This window comes from Cetorhinus maximus, chromosome 9, assembly GCF_964194155.1.
Source record: "Cetorhinus maximus chromosome 9, sCetMax3.hap1.1, whole genome shotgun sequence".
Lineage (NCBI taxonomy): Eukaryota > Metazoa > Chordata > Chondrichthyes > Lamniformes > Cetorhinidae > Cetorhinus > Cetorhinus maximus.
The window spans coordinates 47221527-47242490 of NC_135887.1; the positions used below are offsets into that span (position 1 = coordinate 47221527).

Consider the following 20964-nt stretch of genomic DNA (forward strand, 5'->3'; position numbering starts at 1 on the left):
GAGCGGAGCGCCATCAAGAAGAAGTGCCCCAGGGAGGGAACAAGGGAGAGGGTCCCAGTTCAGTTAAAAAGAGAGGAGCAAAAAAAAAAGAAACGCTCCAAATAGGGAAAGGGCTGGGGGTAATCGACTTTAAGTGAAGAGGACTCAAAGGAAGTCCTGGTAATCAAAGAGGGCTCAGAAGAAGCCCTGAAGATTTAAAAAGACAATGCAAGGTTGGTGACTCCGTGCTGCAGGTCATTGGTGCAAAGGCACCCTTTTGTTCAAAACCCATGCAATCTTGTGGTTTTCTTCGCTGAGCAAGTGTCTTCAATCTCAAACATTCTCTACTTTAAACAAAACATTATTGATCCCTAGCCATATCTGGCCAAAGACTTGGGGACCTGGTCAAGGATCATAAATTGTTATGGACAGGAGGGGTTTTGAATTAAACAGCCCTGATTTCTCCTCTCACCACCCATCCATAAACAGAAAGGTGTTTTGATTTTGACTTCCCCCTTTATATGCGGTGGCGTATTTCCCAACCCCTCTCTTTTGGTGTACCCCAATTCCTAATAATTACCCCACAGCAAACTCATGATAGGCTGAGCTCAAAGAGTTAGTTTATTTGCACACACTTAAAATGCTGGGTGGGTGAGGGGATGTTTGGTTGCTACATAGCCCCCTGTGTATTCATACAGTAAAGAGGGATAGAGAAAGAAAGATTTACAGGGCAAAGACCACAGAGAAATGAATTGTTTCACATGTGTCCAGAGTCCAGAATCAAAAGTCCAAAGGTGTAGACCTTCACAGAGGTAGCCAGGCTGAAAACTGATGCTGGATAATTCACTTTTCCAGTAGAGATGACTTCCACGATGAAATAGGCACACAGGGATCAATCAATCTTGTAGGCAATGGCACAAAAGGTCTAGTGTGGATGGGCCAGGCATTCAAAGCTAGACAGAGCCCCTTTTCTGTGCTGCTGCTTGATAGATGGAAAGATGGCAGACTGAGCTTTGCAGCTCCACAAGCCAATTTTACAGGTTCCACCAGCTTAGAGGGGTTGTGGGGGAGGAGTCATGTCACATTACCTCTCCACTTTGGCTTTGACAAATGGTGACAAACCCTTTGTCTGGGTTCCTGAGATTGTTAATGTTCCAACCATCAAGTCTAAACAGGAGGTTACAGGGTCCTTTTGTCCTAGCAGATGAATCAGCTCCGGTTGGCCAGGTCAGGCTTATGAAATATTGATGGCCTTTGTATAATTCCCTTTGAATTTGGTCTCCTCAGCCCACAGGGGTCATTAGCCTCTCTTCAGAGATAACGAGGCTAAAGTTTCTGTGATACTGCCAAATAGCTCTTATTGTTCGAGGGTCACAGCTAGACATTGATCTTTTAAAATGACAGAAACTTGGTCCAGTTTTAAAATTTTAGAAATTGGTCAACCAATGTGTTCTTTGTTACAGAGTCACAAAATTGTTACAGGGCAGACGGAGGCCATTTGGCCCATCTTGTCTGCACCGGCTCTCCGAATTAGCAATTCCCTTAGTGCCATTCTCCCACCTTCTCCCTGTAGCCCTGCACATTCTTCCTTTTCAGATGACAGCCTAATTCTCTTTAGAATACTTTGATTGAATCCTCTCATTTGAGAAAGATGTTTTCCCTACAAACATGAGGAGGTTCAATACGCGCTGGCACAGTAAGTCATTCGAGCTGTCTTGTTCTCAATGTTTCAGAAACAATCCTCATGACTTCCCAGAGGTGGATATCTGCCACATTTATCTGGCAGCTCCTGAGCCAGCTTGAGCAACAGTACTCTGCTTTTGGGTAGACCAGAAAGGGTGAAGCAGTGTGTAGTGTATTAGCCTAATGTCCTTTAGGGAAGCAAATCTGCTGTCCTTACCTGGTCTGGCCTACCTGTGACTCTAGACCCACAGCAATATGGTTGACTCTTAAACACCCTCTGACAAGGGCAATTAGGGATGGACAATAAATACTGGCCTAGCCAGCGATGCCCACATCCCATGAACAAATAAAAAAAACTCTGCTCCTGCAGGTAATGCCCGCCAGTTTCCTTATGAGATTCACTCTCATCTTGATCTTGGCTCCAGTGTTCTGGAGGTGTTGACAGTAGGGAGGGGTAACAGCAACCTTCATGTGGTCCTTCTCTCCAAGCAGGTTTTCTAACTTGGAAGCTTGCGAACTAATGCTGTCAAGAAGGCAACTGAACCCCAACCACCAGGCTCTCAATCCACGCAGTAAAAACCCTCTAGACTGCTCTACAGACATTCATTGCCCTCTGAGTGGATCCCTGACCCATGGAGTTTTGTCATTCAGAGAACAGAGGTAAAAATGATCTCGTATCAAAAACATAATAAGGAATGTAACTAGAAACTTCAGGGGCTAAATAGGTTAAATCAATACAATACAAATACAAAAATTGCCATATTTTAACATTCTGACGTGTAGTCAGAGATTAGAAACAGGGGTTGGTATTTTGATGATGGCTGAAACACTCCAAAGTGAAATATCACTTCTGAATAACTCTTGCTTTAAAATTTAGCAGCATAAATATTTCATGTGCTCACCAAAATGCAGAAGTGAGATTTTACAGATTGGAACATATTTCCTTTTATATTGAATTTTAAAAAAACTACAGAAGCAACAGCATTATCAGGAATAAAGGCAAAAAAAAAAAAGCCTCATCTAAAATAAGTCAGTAGTCCAGTCACATTGAATTCTGATTAGGTATCCAAAAAAAAAACTAAATTATAATGAAGAGCAGGTTAATCAGCATTTTTATGGAGATGTTGCCTAATCTGCATTACAAATACATGCCGTTTAACTGTTGCTCAGTGTAATTTAGGTTTTTAGATCGCTTTGGAATCTAATCCTGTCCTACATGACCATGCCCCTTAAAGAGACTTGCAGATCTTCACATCCTTCGCTACAGAATGAAATAAAGCAATCTACTCTCTTGGTGTGCTTTATGGAAAGCATCTCTACTGCTGCTGAAAGATTGCAGGAGACAGTATTAACTGTAAGGTTTCCTAGGCAACAAGATGTTCAATCTGGTGCAATACTGCTGCTGTTAGTGTACTGTTGCTACAAGGAATTATCCAACGTTACAACCTGGTGAGGACACATGCCAGGACTGTCTTTCCCACTCCTCGATTGATCAGAATGGGTTTTTTTGAAAGTTATAAGGATGAAGGTATCAATTCAGTGTCTGTACTTAACCGTTTACGTGCTGATTGCAAAGAACTCAGTCCGATAGGCTTTCTAGAGTTTAAACATAAAGGAGCTAGTTTTTATTGAGCTAAAAACCCACACAAGTAAAGATATAAAAAATATTTAAAGAAGTAAACACATCTTCCAACCTTCACAACACAGATACACATACATTAGCTTGCAAAATTATAAGTTACACAGTAGAGGAGGTTAACTTCTAGCCAAATCAATATTCAATGATAAAAGGCAAAATATGGAATTCACTGCTCGAGTTCTTTATTGTTGTTCATGGTTGAGGCAGTTCTTTGTGATCATTTTTCCCTGGAAACGCTGCTTTGGAATTTTAAACTGTCCTTCAGAACTCCTGTCTGTTAACTCCAGTATAAGCAGGCAGTCCTTCTAACTGAAGTTCTCTATGATGTATTCTAAAATGTAACAGAGATAGGGTTGCGCACTTGAGGCAGCAAGGAGAGAGATGGCGCTACTGGTCCATCTGCAGACTCCTTCTTCTTCTTCTGTTACAGTAACAACAGACAAGCTTAATCACAAGGGGGTTTCGGTCATATGACAGCTGCTATTGGTGTACAATGGAGGGTGTTCCATTTTAATGAAATGAGCTTTGATCGTGCATTTTCAAAGCCATCAAGATGCTATCGAAACAGATAGGGGTCCTTAGCACTCTCCTTGCACGATAGGTTCATTTGTCCTCCATTGCCCTTAGTAGTTTCTATAGTCAGAAAGTCTAGTGGTCCACTGTCCTTATGTTTTATAGAATGTAGATAATGGCAGATGTGAAGTCCATCAGGAGAACTGCTTATAGTTATGTCTCCTGGAAAATCCACATTCAGAAGTTTCCAGACTTGGCCAATTTGTTGGTCAGGTGACCTTTACAGCCATTTTAAAGCCAGTGTCTTTGCTTGGCAAAAGGCCTTTTAAAGAAGTCAAATATATATCTGACCAGCCGATGAAATTAAAGATTAACATTCCACATGCATGCATCACATCGTCATGACACTAATAACTCAAATATTTGTTTCATTTGTAACAAAATTCTACGTGTTTCTCAGCACCAACATCTGCAAAAAGATTCTAACTGAAAAAATTGCTGAAGGATGACTGGAGCCCCAAAGGTGCTCAAAGAAACCAAACTCATGAAACACTCACACTGAGTTGGAAAGAATTGTTGTTCGTTCATTTGAAAACCTTACCTAACATTCAGAAACAGATTTCCTGAATCAATTTGATTTCAGGAAATTAGTCTTTTAGAGTGGTAAGGTGTTCTGGACCCCTTTGTTCACACAGCTTTCAAAATCACAAGAGTCACATTTTACACTGAAATTACTACGCTGTCACAGGCTATTTAGTCCAACCAGTCAGTGTTGGTTTTATCCTCTATTCAAAAAGTAATCTTAGTCCCATGTATCCACTAAATGCTCAGAATTTTTTATCCCCTTTCTTTCAAACGCCTATCTAATCCATTTGTAGATGTTGAAATGGTATCTCCTTGAATGATTAAGTCCATCAGTGCTTTTCACAGTTTCAAAATTTTCCATGTCAAAAGAGTTTCTTCTGCTTTATCCTAAATCTCTTACTTTGAATCTTATATCTATATTGTGTCAAACTATTTTCAGTGGTTGAAGGGTCTAGTCTATCTCTGTCTAGTATATCAGCCATGGCTCAGTTGGTAGCACACTCACCTCTGTCAGAAAGTTGTGGGTTCAAATCCTACTTCAGGACTTGAGCACAAAAATCGAAGGTGACACTCCAACGCACTGCTGACCTATCAGAGTTGCTGTCTTTCAGATGAGACATTAAACTTGGGCCCCCTCTGCTCTCTCAGGTGTACGCAAAAGATCCCATGGTACTGTTTTGAAGAAGAGCAGGGGAGCTCTCCCCAGGGTACTGGCCAATATTTATCCCTCAATCAACATCACAAAAACATATTAACACATCGCTGATTGAGAGAACCTGCTGCATGCAAATTGGCTGCCACATTGCATAAGTGGCACTTCAAAAGTACTTCATTGGCTGTAAAGTGCTTTGAGACATTTGGTGGTCATGAAAGGAGCTATATAAATGTAAGTATCTTTTTTGTCTTTTTATCCCTTCATAACTTCAAATACCTCTATCAAATCAGCCCATCATTTCCACTGTTCTAATAAAAACTGCCACAATTTTCCATGTCTGTCTTCATATTTGTATTTCCTCAAGCCAAGCACCATCCTTGTCATTTTGGGTTGCATTCTCTCTATTGCCTCAACATTTGTTCTATAGCATATAGCTCAAAGCAGCACAAAGCATTCCAACTTTGGTCTTGCAAAGGTTTTATATAGATTCACTACTGCATCTCAACTTTTATATTCTATACCTCTTAACCTCACATGGATGATACCAAATTGGAGTTCATGGTAACATCTTAGTAAAATAATGATGGTTATGCAGGACAAACATATGCTCAAGATCAACAAGTTCGGACTGGCCTCAACGATATCCTGGACTTTCCCTTGAGTCTCACTGACCTGCATTAGGACTGCCTGTGGTCCTAGCAGTGGTCAACCCGCTGCTCCCACCTGGCGCTGCAAGGACGACAGAGTTGCCAGCCATCCATTTGGCTGTCAGTTTTCTAAGGCACGACATCCTCCCAAGATAGGGGCGGAAGCCTCGCTTTAAAGCAATTAATGCTGCTCCCAGTGTTAAATTGCCGAGGAGCAACCGTCACTATGGTGGGTGGGCTTGCCACCTACTTTTTAGGTGGAGGTTGGAGACCTCGGCACTCCATAAAATCCAGCCCATGGTTGCCATTACTGAGATAAAAAGCAAAATGCTGCGGATGCTGGAAATCTGAAATGAAAACAGAAAATGCTGGAAACACTCAGCAAGTCTGGCAACGTCTGCAGAGAGAAAAACAGAGTTAAAGTTTCAGGTCTGTGAAAAGTTCATCCATGATGAACTAATTCTCTTTCCTGCACATGACAAAGTTGGGGTGAGAAAATTGCAAACTTTGACACACACAATTGCTGTATTCCACCTACCTCATACATTATTGTGTTGAGATTCTGCTGACCAGCACTATGTTTCTTATTTCCACTTTCTTTCCGTTGCTCTTTAAGATCAGTCAGAAGCTTAAAGACCTACAATGGATAACAAACAGATGAAAGACTTCTGATAGGTGTGGATTCTCAGCTGAGATTTCAATGTATTACATTATAGGGGTGATTTAGCAATCCTGTTACTCCAGCAGGGGAATTATGCCTACAGGGCATGCAAACTGGCAACAGGGTTACAACTTTGTAGTTACAAAGCTCCGGCCTGCATTGCCTGGAAGCAGGGCTCCTTGCTGAATGAGGAGAATGAATCATAAGAACATAATAAATAATAGGAGCCTGAGTAGGCCATTCAGCCCTTCGAGCCCACTCCGCCATTCAATGAGATTGTGGCTGATCTTCTACGGCAACAACATTTCCCTGCACTATCCCTGTATCCCTTGATGTTTTTAATATGCAGAAATTTACCAATCTCAGTCTTGAACATACTCAACGACTGAGCCTCCACAGCTTTCTGGGGCAGAGAATTCCAAAGATTCACAACCCTGAGTGAAGAAATTCCTCCTCATCTCAGTCCTAAATGGCCTACCTCTTATTCTGAGACTGTGTCTCCTTGTTCTAGACCACCTCCCCAGCCAGGGGAAACATCCTTCCTGCATCTACCCTGTCAAGCCCTGTAAGAATTTTGCATGTTTGAATGATATCACCTCTCTTTCTTCTAAACTCCAAGGAATAAAGGTCCACTGTATTTAATCTTTCCTCAAAGGACCATCCCTCCATCCCAGGAATTAGTTTCATTCATAAGGAATTGGACTCCTTATGTGGGAACTTTGTATTCTGACAGACACTTCAAACTGCCTTTATGCATATTACAACTAAGGAAAAGATATAATCATTTTGGCTCTTAGAACAGCAGCAAGAAGCAGCAAATGATGAATTTATATAACTCTTGAGATGAACAAATAAGTGAGGATAGCTTAACGTTCCCATACTTTTACTTGTCACATATGGGATGAACGGTGTGCAGAAAAAGTCTGCTCACGTAACAAAATCATAGGCTGCAGCAAAATTCACATCAAAATGGCACGTGCTGCCATTTAGCAGCATTAAACTAGCTGCTGTACAACAGAGTTTATTTTTCAATCATTGAAATGTATACAAAGATTTGAAACTTTACCTCATAATTACTCAACATTGCAGCATTTGCATCTTTTCTGAAATAGAAAAAATTAGAAAGGATAAAATTTTGAGTTGAAAAAATTACGCAAAAAAGGCAAGTTATTGAGTACAGGATTGCTTTTATGAGCTTCAAACTGCCATAACTCAGCAGTGAGCGAACACACTCCAGTATTCATTGATAGCTGTTCCCATTTAGTACCTAGCCACCATAAGGTAAAATTTCCATGGCCTGGAATTTGCAATGGAAATGTGTGATCTCTGTGGTGTGGATTTCACCTTTCCCAACATTAATTTGAACCTGGTGCCATGCCAGGGAGATTTCCTGTGTCCAACAACAGTGATTTTTATCAATCAGGGTAAGCAATCAATCACATTGAAGCATTCTCACAGAGAGCAAATTAAGGAGTAAAACGCAATGATTATGCTTCACTTTGCATACATTTTATCAAGAGTGAAACAAATTGGGGCATAATCTTTAGAAGCTGAAATATCAAACAAACTTAAAAATAGCTTTTAAAAAAAAATTGAATTATCAGAATGGAAAAATTTGACATAACATGAACATAGTATTAGTTTTCAAGGGCCAGAGAAGTTTCTCAACAGCAGTTATAACTTACTGTGCCATTAAAAATCCAGTTACACCTCATTAATTAGGCATAACTTTTTCAGGAGTTTTAACAGTGACACTACAACATAAAAGGGGAAGCTGTTGTCAATTCCATGATTTCTAATTGCAGTCTGTGGGGGCTTCAACAGCACATCCTATGGAGAAGCATAGAAGCACTGACAGCAACTTCTGAGCTTCTGCATTTTACTGCAATGTGAACCCCAAAAACTGTTGTCAGTTTCAGAGAATAATCATGCCAAACGCTGGCAGGCTTACATCATTACTACCACAAAATCCAGGTCAATATCTTGATTTTAGTTCAAGTCAGGTATATAGTTCTAGCCAATGCAACATAATCTTATTAACAGGTCCACTGGTTATTCCAATTGAAGTCAGATTGGGTTTTTATTAGAGTATTTGGGGCATTTTCAAGTTCAAATCCCTGATTGTGGGCAAATTTATGTCTTTTTTGATAAAGGGAAGGCGGATTAAATAGTGTAGAAACACACTCTGGGAGGCTTCTTAGTCAAACAAAACAAACTATTTACACGAGAGCTTCTGTGGTTGCTTGTATCTAGCCAACCCCTCACGCAACCATTTCTTAGGAAACGCCTCCCCTAGAATTTATTCCCCCACGCTAGCTACACATTAGTTGAACAAATCACATGACCCCCTACTCAGTCGAACTGATCTTAAAATGACAGTCGTCGCAAATAGTATAATGGAAAATGTTCGACTGTCCTGAATGTTGCTTAAAAATAAAGAAATGAAAGTTAAATAGTGTAAATAGTAAAAGAAATTGTGCAGAAATTCAAATAAAATTAAGGTTGAGTTTGGGACGCCGCAGCTGAAGAGGACGTACGCCTCACACAGCAGCTGCAGTGCCTGTGATGTTATTGTTGGTGAAGTCCCAAGCAGCTACCGGCATCAAAGATGGTGTAGGCCAAACTCAGCCAGAAATGACTTACACCTTGAACTGGAAATTGCAAACAATGCTTAATCATCTCAAAAAAGACTAGCTTTTTTTTAAAAAATAAGAATGGTAATATTTAAACAGATAAGTATCAGATAATTATTGCATGAGATCCATGTTGTACCTTTCCTGGGGACTGTGTGATGGGACAATGTACTGGGCAGTTTCTCTGTATCTAACTGCTGCTGTAGGTGCAGGAAAGGGGCAGCAACTGAGGGCTCAAGCAAGGGCTTGGGCAAGAGGCAGGTAGGGCTCCAGCAGGGGCGTGAGCAGGAGACAGCGAGGGCTTAGGAGAGTTCCAGCAAGTGGGAGATGAGGGTTTGGAGAGAAGCGGCACGCAGGAGGCAGCAAGTTAGGTGACAAGGGCTTGGGTCATTGGTGCACAGGGCAACACAGCATGAATCAGCACCGCCACCAGCTGACGGGCGCACATCAATGACATCAGCTGTGTAAGAAATTGAGCATATGCCAGCAGATGTCAAGTATGCATGCGCAACTGTTCCTGTTCAGTGTCAGGAGTTAGTGTAAAATTAACCGTGTGAAAATCAGATGACGTTGTATGTTGAAGCTTAATAGGTATGTGTAGAAGGTCATGAATAAAGGAAATGGGAATTAAAATAAAGTTGAAAATATGGAGTATGTTAAAATGTCTAGAAACATATGTAGCAAATACAATGTGTAGATTAACCTTGCTATTATATGGAGTAATTTGCAGATAGACATGTTATAATAAACATGTTATGATAAAAATATACTTCTGGAATTTTATATTCATGCGTTAGCGAGTTAGTGAGTTCACATGGCATTAGGTTGATGCATGGGGCTGAATTTTATCTCAGGCTTTAATATTGGCTCCCTACTATCTTATAGCCCCCCCCCCCAACCCCAACTCCATTCCCACCACTTGGAGGCCAATAAAATTCTGCCCCTAGTGTTAAGTAGAGGATTTGTTTTCAAAAGGGATGGTGCTGTTTGGAGTGTGTGGCTAGATTTGTAACAGGCGCCAGCTGAAGGTTGGGGAAGTGTAAACTGCTAGCTGAACCAAGAAGAGAAAATAAATAGGACTGTGGAAAAGTTATTGGTAGTTAGTGTATGGTAAGGCAGGAATTTGGGTAGAATGACAGCGAAGGACAAAGTTAGGATTTGCAGAGAGTTTGGTGGTCAATGAAAGATTGAGGTGCAAATGACAATGAAGAGAAGAAGGGTGAAGGAAAAGTAAAATGTATATGTATTAAGTGAAGAAGAATTTTTAGGTTTGGTAGAAAGAATAATTAGGTATGGAAGAAGTAACAAATATGGAAAAAGAGTCAAGCTATGGTGGGAATGCAGTGGCAGAGCATGGAGGGAAGGGAAAGTAACTTAACAATGCAGGAAAAATGTTGTTTGGGGTGGGGTAGAGGCAGCAAAGCTTGCAGAAGGAAATGGATGAGTAGGGGGCTTTGAGAAGAAAGTCCTGCGGGATGGAGTGGGAGTGGGAACAAGAGAGGCATGAGAGCAATAAGTAGACAGGTTGACAGAGCGGACTGCTATTCAGTGGCAGCAACAGCTGGCACAGAAGAGTGAGAAAGGGTAGCAATAGAAGGGAGCAGAAGTAAAAGGCACAGGTGGAGACAGCAGAAAGAAAAAGCATGGAGATGGCAAATGACACCAGTAGAGTGGAGGGAGTGGGAGGAGGCACAGGCATAGTAGATAGGTGGAGTGAAAACAAATACTTCCCCTCTATTCCACAGAGGAATAAAAAAATAATGCAATGCTTTCCCACATTAGAAAACCCAATCTGTTTAAATAAAAGGATTTCCTACATAGCAGGGGAATTCCCTACAGGGATCCTACCCTGCACTAGAAAAGACTGGGCGTGTTGGGAGCCGAAACAAGTTCATCAAGTGTTTAACTGGCTTTAAATTCTGTTGCACTTGGACTGCTTCAAAAATATTAAAACATTTTATGTAGTATTAATAACTTGAATGTTTTTGATGTGCTTAAAAACACATTTAAAGCTAGTTCACACATCCAACAGAACCAGCACCGGGGCCACAGCAAAGCCAAAAAAATGCACCACACTGCCATCTATCTTAGAGATGGGAAGGTTCAAAGGCAAGGACAGATACATACCATTTAAATGCAAAACCATTCAGATGAACATAGCATTAGAAGTAATTAATTACTACGAGTACAAAAAGCACACACTAAACACAAGGCCTTCAGTATATTAATTATCTGCATATTGAAAAAGCATGTAGTTTAAGAATTGCATGTACATTGATCCAATTCAATTACTTGCAATTTACATAGTGTCTTTAGCTTAGCAAAACATCCCCAGTGCACTTCACAGGGGCATAATCAGACTAAAACTCATTGAGCCAAAGAGGATATTAAGATGGGTTAATAAAAACTTGTTCAAAAAGGTAAGCTTTACAGGGAGTCTTAAAGGAGGAGAGTGAGTCAGAGTTAGGGAGGTGGAAGTATACAGAGTTTGTAATGCCATTAATATGATTCTGGCCCATTTCAGGCATTGTTGCAATTCAATGAAGCCTCAGGTGGTTTCATAACAGATTGATTACAATGTTTGTGTTGTTCTCTGCGAATAGACGCTGTGCCTGTCTATTAAAAATGTCTGGTAATCAGCCTTGATTGGTCAGAAAAAGAAAAGCAGGGATGTTGTGTTATTGCATCATCTGTAATCTATACCTCAAACCGGAGTGGAAGCAAATCATCTTCGATCCTGAGAGACTGCCTAAGACGAAGAATCCATACCATTGCCAGGGAAAAGAACATGAAGTGATATCAAGATTTCAACAGCAGAGAAAAAAATATGAAGGGTAGGAAATCCCACTGAGGTGGCCAGCATTCCAAGAGACAAAAAGCAGCAATTTTAGACAAGTGCCAAAGAGAAAAGTGAGGTTGTGGGTATGCCATTTGAATTCTCAAACAGCTGGGGACATTAGTTACAATAGAAGCATGTCATTGTGAAGAGCTCACATTGAAAATGAAACTTTAATCCTGAGCTTTCAGATTTTAATTGCTTCATCATTGGTGACCAGGCGTTCAGCTGCCAAGGCCCTCCATCCATAAACTCTCAATCTCTCTACCTCTCTTTCTTCCTTTAAGATGCTCCTTAAAATCTATCTCTTTGACCAAATTTTTGGCCATCTTCCCTAATAACACTTTGTGGTGCCTAATTTTGCTTTATAACACTTCCGTGTAGTGCCTTGGAGTATTTTATTATGTTAAAGGAGCTACATAAATACAAGTTGCTGTATTTATGGTGTTTTATTTATATTGATCAGACCTACTTTGCTGTCAAATTCTAACCTAATAATGCTTGTAAAGAGAAGTTTTTTTTTGAAAAGAGCTTCCTTGGATAGAATTCCCCCTCTCAAAACAACAATGTACATGCAGGAAATGTATCAAAAAAGCAAATTTCTGTCACAATATGTGTCAGTTTTGTAGGCAGCCAAAATGAAATTACTCACTAATGGGAAAATTAAGAAAAAGGTTATTTCTGTGACAACCATTCCTTCAAATCTAACATGAAGCAAATTCCAATGCTTAGATAACCTCACCAATACTTGCTGAGAGACTGAAGGGGGCATTCAAGATGCAGAGGTCAAAACATTGTAATCATTCTGGACAACTGAAAAGCAATTCTTACCACGACAAACGGTGATTTTTCTGCCTCAGAACATAATGTCATTGGGTATAGTTAAGGTATCAAGGTGTCATTACAAACTTGAACCATTACAGGGGAGCAGAATGGTGGATCAAGTTTGATGTGTCATTGGTCATTGAAATACAGTGCACAACTTCATCTCCTTGGTGCAATGGAGGAAACTACTATGCAACTGTCTCAAATAAAATTTGCTGATTTGATGAAAGAAAACCCACTGGCCTGGATTTTACGAAAGCAGTGAACAAATGGCGCTCACCTTTAATTATGCTTGCCCACAGACATTCTTGTGGGCTTTTAAACTGCAATTTGTGGTAATTAGAAAGTCAAAACAGGCACTGCTCCCTACATGAGGTTTGGGACTTGTATGAACAGAACAAGCAACAGCGCGTCTCCTCAACCAATCAGATTTTAGAATCCTTACTGAGACACACGGAAGCTAAAGCAGGAAGTGTAAGTTAGAATAGTTTATTCAATGCGTGAGCGTGAGTCCCAAAGGCTGTGTTGTCTGCCCGGTGCCAGGGTTAAGGACATCTCCTCAGGGCTGGAGAGGAACTTAGAGTGGGAGGGGAGGGATCCAGTTGTCGCCTTCCATGTTGGTACCAACGACGTTGATAGGACCAGAAAGGAGGTTCTGCTGAAAGGATTTGTACAGTTAGGATCTAAATTTAAAAACAGAACCCCCAAGGTAATAATCTCAGGATTACTACCTGAATCACAGGCAAACTGGCACAAGGTAAATAAATTCAAGGTGTTAAATGCGTGGCTCAAAGATTGGTGTGGGAGGAATGGGTTTCAGTTCATGTGGCACTGGTATCATTACTGGGGTAGAAGGGAGCTGGGATGGGCTTCATTTGAACCATGCTGGGACCAGTGTCCTGGCGAATCAAATAACTAGGGCTGTAAAGAGAGCTTTAAACTAAATGGGGGGAGGGGAGGGGGAGGGTTCTGGAGAGGGGATAAGTAGGCCTACAAAGCAAAAGGATATGGCGGCATTGCACGGCAGCTACTTAGGTAATGATACCCAGAGTGTGACAGGACGGGACAGAGTGGAAAGCATTAAAAAAAGTAGCAAATAGGGTCAAAGGGAGAAAAAACAGTAAAACGGCACAATTAAAGGCTCTTTACTTAAATATGTAATATTTGGAACAAAATAAATGAATTAATGGCACAAATACAGATTAATGGGTATGATCTTATAGCCATTAAGGAGACATGGTTACAAGGAGATCAAAGCTTGGAACTAAATATTCAGGGGTATGTGACTTTTCGAAAGGACAGGCAGGAAGGAAAGGGTGGTGGGGTACCTTTGTTAGTACAAGATGCAATAAGTACGATAGCAAGAAATGATCTTGGATCAGAAGATGTGAAATCCATATGGGTGGAGGTAAGAAATAACATGGGGGAGACGACACTGGTGGGAGTAGTCTATAGGCCTCCTAACAGTAGCTATGCTGTCGGACAGAGAATAAATCAGGAAATAACGAGGGCAGTATATTAATCATAGGTGACTTTAATCTCCATGTAGATTGAGAAAATCAAATTGGCAGAGGTAGCAACGAACAAGAATTCATAGTGTTTTTGGGACAGTTTCCTAGAACCATATGTTGTGGATCCAATCAGGGATCAGGCTGTTTTGGATCTGGTAATGTGTAATGAGGCAAGTTTAATAAATAATCTCAGAGTAAAAGACCCCCTAGGAAACAGTGACCATAACATGGTGGAACTTAGCATTCAGTTTGAGAGTGAGAAACTTAGTTCAGAAACATCTGTGCGAAACATAAATAAAGGTAATTACAAAGGAATGATGGCAGAGTTGGCTGGAGTGGACTAGGAAAGGAGTTTAGCAGAAAAGACGGTTGATGACCAATGGCAGACGTTTAAGAAAATAGTTCATGACTCAGAACAAAGATATATCCCAGTGAGGAAGAAGGGTTCTAGGAAGGGGTTAAACCAGCCAAGGAAGTTAAGGATAGTATCAAAGTGAAAGAAAAATTATCCAATGTGGCAAAGATTTGTGGTAGGCCAGGGGATTTGGAAAGTTTTAAAAACCAACAGAAGATGACCAAAAAATAAATAAAGAGGGAGAAAATAAACTTTGAGGGTAAACTAAGAAGTAATATGAAAACTGACAGTGAGAGCTTCTTCAAATATATAAAAAGGAAGAGAAAGGCCAAAGTCAATATAGGCCACTTAGAGAATGGGGCTGGGGAAATAATAATGGGGAACCAGGAAATGGCAGAGGAGTTGAATAAATACTTTGCATCAGTCTTCACAGCAGAAGGCACTAATAGCATACCAAAAATACTAAATAATCATGGGGTAAAAAGGGTGGTGGGGAAGAAGATAAATACAATAACTATCACTAGAGAAAAAAGTACTAGGGAAACTAATGGGACCAAAGGCTGATAAGTCACCTGGACCTGATGTGTTGCATCCTAGGATATTAAAGGAAATAGCTGCAGAGTTAGTGGATGCACTGGTAGTAATCTTCCAAGAGTCCTTAGATTCTGGAAAAGTCCCAGAGGATTGGAAAACTGCCAATGTTACATCCTTATTCAAAAAGGGTGGGAGACAAAAAACAGGTAACTATAGGCCAGTTAGTTTAACATCTGTCATTGGGAAAATGTTGGAGTCTATTATAAAAGGATGTAATAAATGCATAATCTAATCAAGCAGAGTCAGCATGGATTCATGAAGGGGAAGCCATGCCTGACAAATTTATTTGAGGTGGTAACAAGCAGGATAGATAAAGGGGAACCAGTAGACGTAATATATTTGGATTTCCAAAAGGCGTTCGATAATGTACCACACATAAGGCTACTTAATAAGATAAGAGCCCATGATGTTGGGGGTAGTATATTAGCATGGATAGAGGACTGGCTAACTAATAGAAAACAGAGTTGGGAAACGGGGGGCATTTTCAGGATGGCAACCTGTAACTAGTCGAGTACCACAGGGATCAGTGCTTGGGCCACAATTATTTACAACATATATATTAATGACTTGGATGAGGGAAATTAATGTACTATTGCCAAGTTTGTGGATGACAAAATTAGGTGGGAAGGCAAGTGGTGAGGATGACACAAAGAGTCTACAGAGGGATATAAGCAGGTCAAGTGCGTGGGCAAAGAACTTAGCAGATGAAATATAATGTGGGAAAGTGAGAGGTTATGCACTTTGGCAGGAAGAATAGAGGAGCTGAATACTATTTAAATGGAGAAAGACTGAAGAAAGCTGCAACACAGAGCGATTTGGGGGTCCTCGTGCATGAATCACAAAAAGCTAGCACACAAGTTCAGCAGGAAATAGGTAAGGCAAATGGAATGTTGGCCTTTATTTCAAAGGGAATGAAGTTTAAAAAAAATGGGGAAGTCTTGCTAAAACTATACAGGGCACTAGTTAGACCACACCCAGAATACCGTGAACAATTTTGGTTCCCTTATCTAAGAAAATATATACTGGCATTGGAGGCAGTCCACAGAAGGTTCATTAGGTTGATCCCAGGTATGGAGGGATTTTCTTATGAGGAGAGGTTGAGTAGGTTGCACCTGTACTCATTGGCGTTTAGAAGAATGAGTGGCGACCTTATTGAAACATATAAGATTCTTAGGAGGCTTGACAGGGTAGATGCTGAGAGGTTGTTTCCCCTTGTGGGAGAGTCTAGGACCAGAGGGCATAATCTCAGAGTAGGGGGACACCCACTTAAAACAGAGATGAGGAGGAATTTCTTCTCTCAGAAGGGAGTCAATCTGTGGAATTCTTTACCACAGAGGGCTGTAAAGGCTGGGTCATTAAGTACATTCAAGGATGAGATAGACAGATTTTTAATCAGTAAGGGAATCAAGGGTTATGGGGAAAAGGCAGGAAAGTGGAGTTGAGGATTATCAGATCAGCCATGATCTCATTGAATGGCAGAGCAGACTTGATGGACCAAATGGCCTACTTCTGCTCCTACGTCTTATGGTCTTATGTAAAATTATGTACAGAAAGAAAAATAAAGAGAAGAAACGAGAGAGATTAAAGAGACAGAGAAAGGAACATTGTTTAAAAAAGTTATTTTAGTTTTTTTAAAATCTCCAACAACTCTAAAATCTGAAGGAATGAAATATCACACTTATAAAAGTGAATGTTCAGTGCCAGAGAGGTTGTTTGGCAGTAATTAACACTTATTCTGCTGCTAAAAATTCACTTATACTTGAATCGACAAGCCTCAACTTTTTCTGGCGTGTTTAATGGGTATCTAGTGGACAGATCACAACATCATGCCCTTGCATGTGTGTGAATGCCAAATTTCTCAGTGAAGTATTGGGGTACTGAAACTTGTAGAGGAGCAGGGCAACTTGGACAGCAACTTCCTGATTTCCATGCTTAACAGCACCTGTGTGGACTACATGACTTGCAAACTCCAGGCTAAAGTTTGCAGTTACTGTCTGACATACCCCTTTATAATGGCGAGCATTGATAGCTGGGCCATCGACACGAGACCTACCTTCTGCTCCCTGACCCCATTTCTATTAAACTGACTATCCAAGTTATGCTAGCTGCCACTATAAATAGTTCCCTCTCCTCAACAACTGTCTCCCTCCATTTCAAAACCAATGTCATCATCACCTGCTGACAAACCCACCAGATCAGACAAGGACAGCAGGTTTCCTTACCTAAAGGGGATTGCTGAAGCATTTTGGGATTTCCTACTGGCAGCATTTTATTAAACTGAATTAAAATTCTCAATGGTAGGTTTTGAACTCATTCTCTGGATTATTAGTTCAGGCCTCTGGATTAATAGTCCAGTAGCATTACCCTAACATTATGTGCTCATATATTGTACCTGCATTTGAGTTTACATTGGCTTGCAGCTTCCCAAAGTCTCAAGCTTACAAATCTCCTCCCTGTTTTTAAATCTCTCCGTGGCCTTACCCCTAATTCTGTCTGCAATCTGCTTCATCCACATAACACTCTCCCTGCACTCTTGATTTCCTTGATTTTGGACTTTTGTGCAATCCTTTCCACCTCCATCGCACCATTGGTAGCCATGTAATTCAGCTGTCGAGGTCTCATGTTCTGGAATTCCCTCCCCAAACTCCTACACCTCTCTCTCCTTCTGCAAGACCCTAATTCAAGCTGACCCCTTTAACCAAGCCTTTGGTGACTCCCTTCTAAAATCTCCTTCCTTGGCTTAGCATTCATTTTTGCATAATGACACCACTGAGAAGTTCTTTGGAATATTTTTTCTATCTTAAAGGCACTATATAGAAGCGCAATTCCTGTTAGGCATCTGTCAACATTCAATGCAATGGACTGCATCAATAAGTAGAAGAAAGAATGTAATAAAAGATTTCATTAAAAATAACCAACTACCTGTGCTGTTTAATTTTTGTATATTTCACTAATACTATCCCCCTCTTTTAATATAAAGTATAAATAATTTAAGACAATTTACTTGCAAATGTTTATTTTAGCGCTAGTGCCCAATGCTGTCTCATTTTGAAAGAACACCCGAATATAAAAGTTTTAGCTGGAAACTGATGTTCATTAAATGTGGGATTCAAAGTTAATTTTAAGGCTGCGTTTGCTGCCAACAGTATGCGCAGTTGTACCGCTTTGCTCCATGATGTTATCACGAGTGATGGAAATCAGAACTCTACTCATTCCCCCAACCTCAGTATGATACTCATCCTCTCCACTTAGTTTCTCTATTTTTTAAAAAAGAAAGCAAATATCAAACTTGCAGCGATCCTAATGAGAACTGAAACCGAAGAACAAATTAAATTAACAATCCTTGGGAGTGGATTTTGGAGCCAGAAAGGGCTATTCTATTCAGAACAAAATACAATATCCATTTTTGCCTTGGTGATTTCCTTTAGCTTTATCTTTTCCCATGGCATATTGTATACAAACCCTGTCAGCTCACTCACCAGTACCTGAAACATATTACTCTTCTCTGCTTTTTTGATATACAGTCAAATACAACCCAATGTTTTCTCTTGCACAATTTGTAACATACATAGTTTTGTTAAGAATAACCACGGAAACGTGTGGTTTTACTTTCCACAGCTGTTAAAAATCAGGCTGCGTTTGCAATGGCGTGATTGGTTTTCTACGAATGCGCAGTCAAGTGCACAGGCGGGTATCGGCGGTCATCTCGCATTGGCAGAGACGGAGTCTAATTTTAAACATAGTGAATGTGGGTGTTCCACCTCCTACCAGTAGATGGTGAATGAATTACGCAAAACAGGAATTGGTTTCCTATCTTCACTTATGATAAAGAGTTTGATTGATCTGAGCCCTTTATGGTGGAGAATCCAGTTATCAAAATACAGCCTTAAAACTCTCAGCTGCTTATCTATGCATATTTTTTATTTTTTTGTATTATAGGCAAAAGGGTGCAAAATCTGGTTGTGCCAGCTGTTAATGTCAATTGTCACAACTTACATTTGTTCTTTCGGTAACCAATTACAGACAATTCTAAAGGTTTAATTTATAAAAAGGAACCATAAATCAAATCAGACCTTAAAAGCAATTTTGTCCTTAAAATCCCACCTTGCTCTCATGTAGCAAGCCACCAGTCCCCTCCAATATTCTTGTTTCCCCTGACTCTTTAGACCAGTTTCTCCAAATGCCTGTAAGCCACCAGTTTGTTTCCTTCCTCAGCAAATACAGAACTGTTAATGTGCACTTGCCTCAGACTGTCATGATTCAAGGGGATAACCATTAGTTTTGCTACTTGAAAAACACCCCGAATGCATCTGAACCCAGGACATAATTTTAACAACTTCTCTTTCTACATTGCTCCTCATGTACAGAAACACAAATCAAAGCAGTGGAAAAGTAGCCTCTGAGCAGGAGGAAAGGGAATATAGAAGTAGCTGAGGAGGTGCAAACACACGGTCAAAAAGGGTCTTAAAGATCCTTGAAAACTGGAAGGGAGGTAACAAGATACAGGTGTATGGGAAATGAGTGACCATCACTGATGATAAGATTACTAAGGAAAAGTGATGAGACGTCATGGAGAAATTTGAAGGTGAAGACGAGGACATTCAATTCCCTATGGTATGGGTAACCAATGGAGTTTGACTATCTTACAATATGGTTGGCCAAATCAATGTATTAAAAAGGGAATTCCCTCTTACCTACCTTTCCCGATTAACCAAGACAAAATAAATAATTTATACCGAGAATTGCTGCCATTATAGCTGCACGACTCCCTGTTCCAAACCCTTCAATCACATTGCCAGCGCTAAGATAGTGTTGGCCTAGGTCACAAAAGGCATCACTGTCCCTTCTCGTGCACACCATTCCTCCTCTGCAGTCCAATGGACTGGTCTTCTCAGGTTCTGCTCTAACTTGTTGCACTATTAACATTACTTGTGGAGGTGTCAGCTGTGGCTCAGTCCATAGCACCCTCGCCTTTGAATCAGAGGGTTGTGGGTTCATGTCCCAATCCCGGAAACCAAGAACTGTGATTGTACTCAAAAGAGTTGCAATCTGTGACTGTTGATAACTGGAAAGAATTAACATTACTTGTCAACAGCCTCTCCTGCCCCTCATCCACACGCACCCTTTACGCGGAATTTCCAGCGCAGAAAAAAAAGCCAAGGCTGTTCGGCCCAACAGGTCCGTACTAAGTGTTTTTGCACCCCTCACAATTCATTATATAACACTATATATATATATATATATATCACAAATAACCTCCATAATCCATCGCCAAGCTTTTCTGCACAGAATTATTTATTTTATTTTAATGAATACAACATAACTAGGCATTGATTTAAAACATCAGGTCTCGGTAGCCACTCGGTGAAGTTTCCCAGCGGAATCTCCCCGCGGGGGCTTTTCACGGGAGGTGCTCGGGTTCGGGAGGGAGATTTTACACCAAAAAGCGGGGGCTCTTTGCGAAGCCAGTTAAACACACACACACAGAGGTGAGGTTTATCCGAAATGAACAAGACTTGTCCGGAGTGGAATGAAAGTAAAAGATTGAAATGCGGCTTCTGGAAGCTTCGAGAGGCCCGAGCAAGAGTAGAAGCTGATGAAGAGGGGAATCTGGAACCATCACCGAAAGGCAGTTGGAGACTCTTGTTTATCCCCCTGTCCCGGGTAACTGGCTCAGTTTAAACGCTGCCGGCCCCACTATCCCATCATTTACAACGGACGTTCATTTAAAAAAAAAACTGAAGCAAAATTAATTAAAACTTACACCTCCATCCCGCCCGAGCGCCACCGCTAAAAAATTCCTGACGGACACTCCCCGCTGAATATTCGTTCCGCCCTGCAATCCATT

At 40.7% G+C, this 20964-nt stretch overlaps 1 protein-coding gene across 2 annotated transcripts in view; it reads right to left on the reverse strand.

Moving 5' to 3' along the window:
• crcp (calcitonin gene-related peptide-receptor component protein) overlaps window positions 1-20964 on the reverse strand; it is an 82802-nt gene extending 61838 nt beyond the window's left edge. The window contains exons 1-3 of one of the 2 annotated variants that reach the window (XM_078548645.1): window positions 20881-20964; window positions 7429-7465; window positions 6240-6338 (exon numbers count right to left, since the gene is read on the reverse strand). In XM_078548645.1, coding sequence (XP_078404771.1) covers window positions 6240-6338; window positions 7429-7465; window positions 20881-20888 — 144 coding nt within the window. In that variant the 5' untranslated portion in view covers window positions 20889-20964. Of the gene's footprint in view, window positions 1-6239; window positions 6339-7428; window positions 7466-19220; window positions 19247-20880 lie in introns of those variants that run through there. The other variant, XM_078548644.1, reaches the window with a different exon arrangement.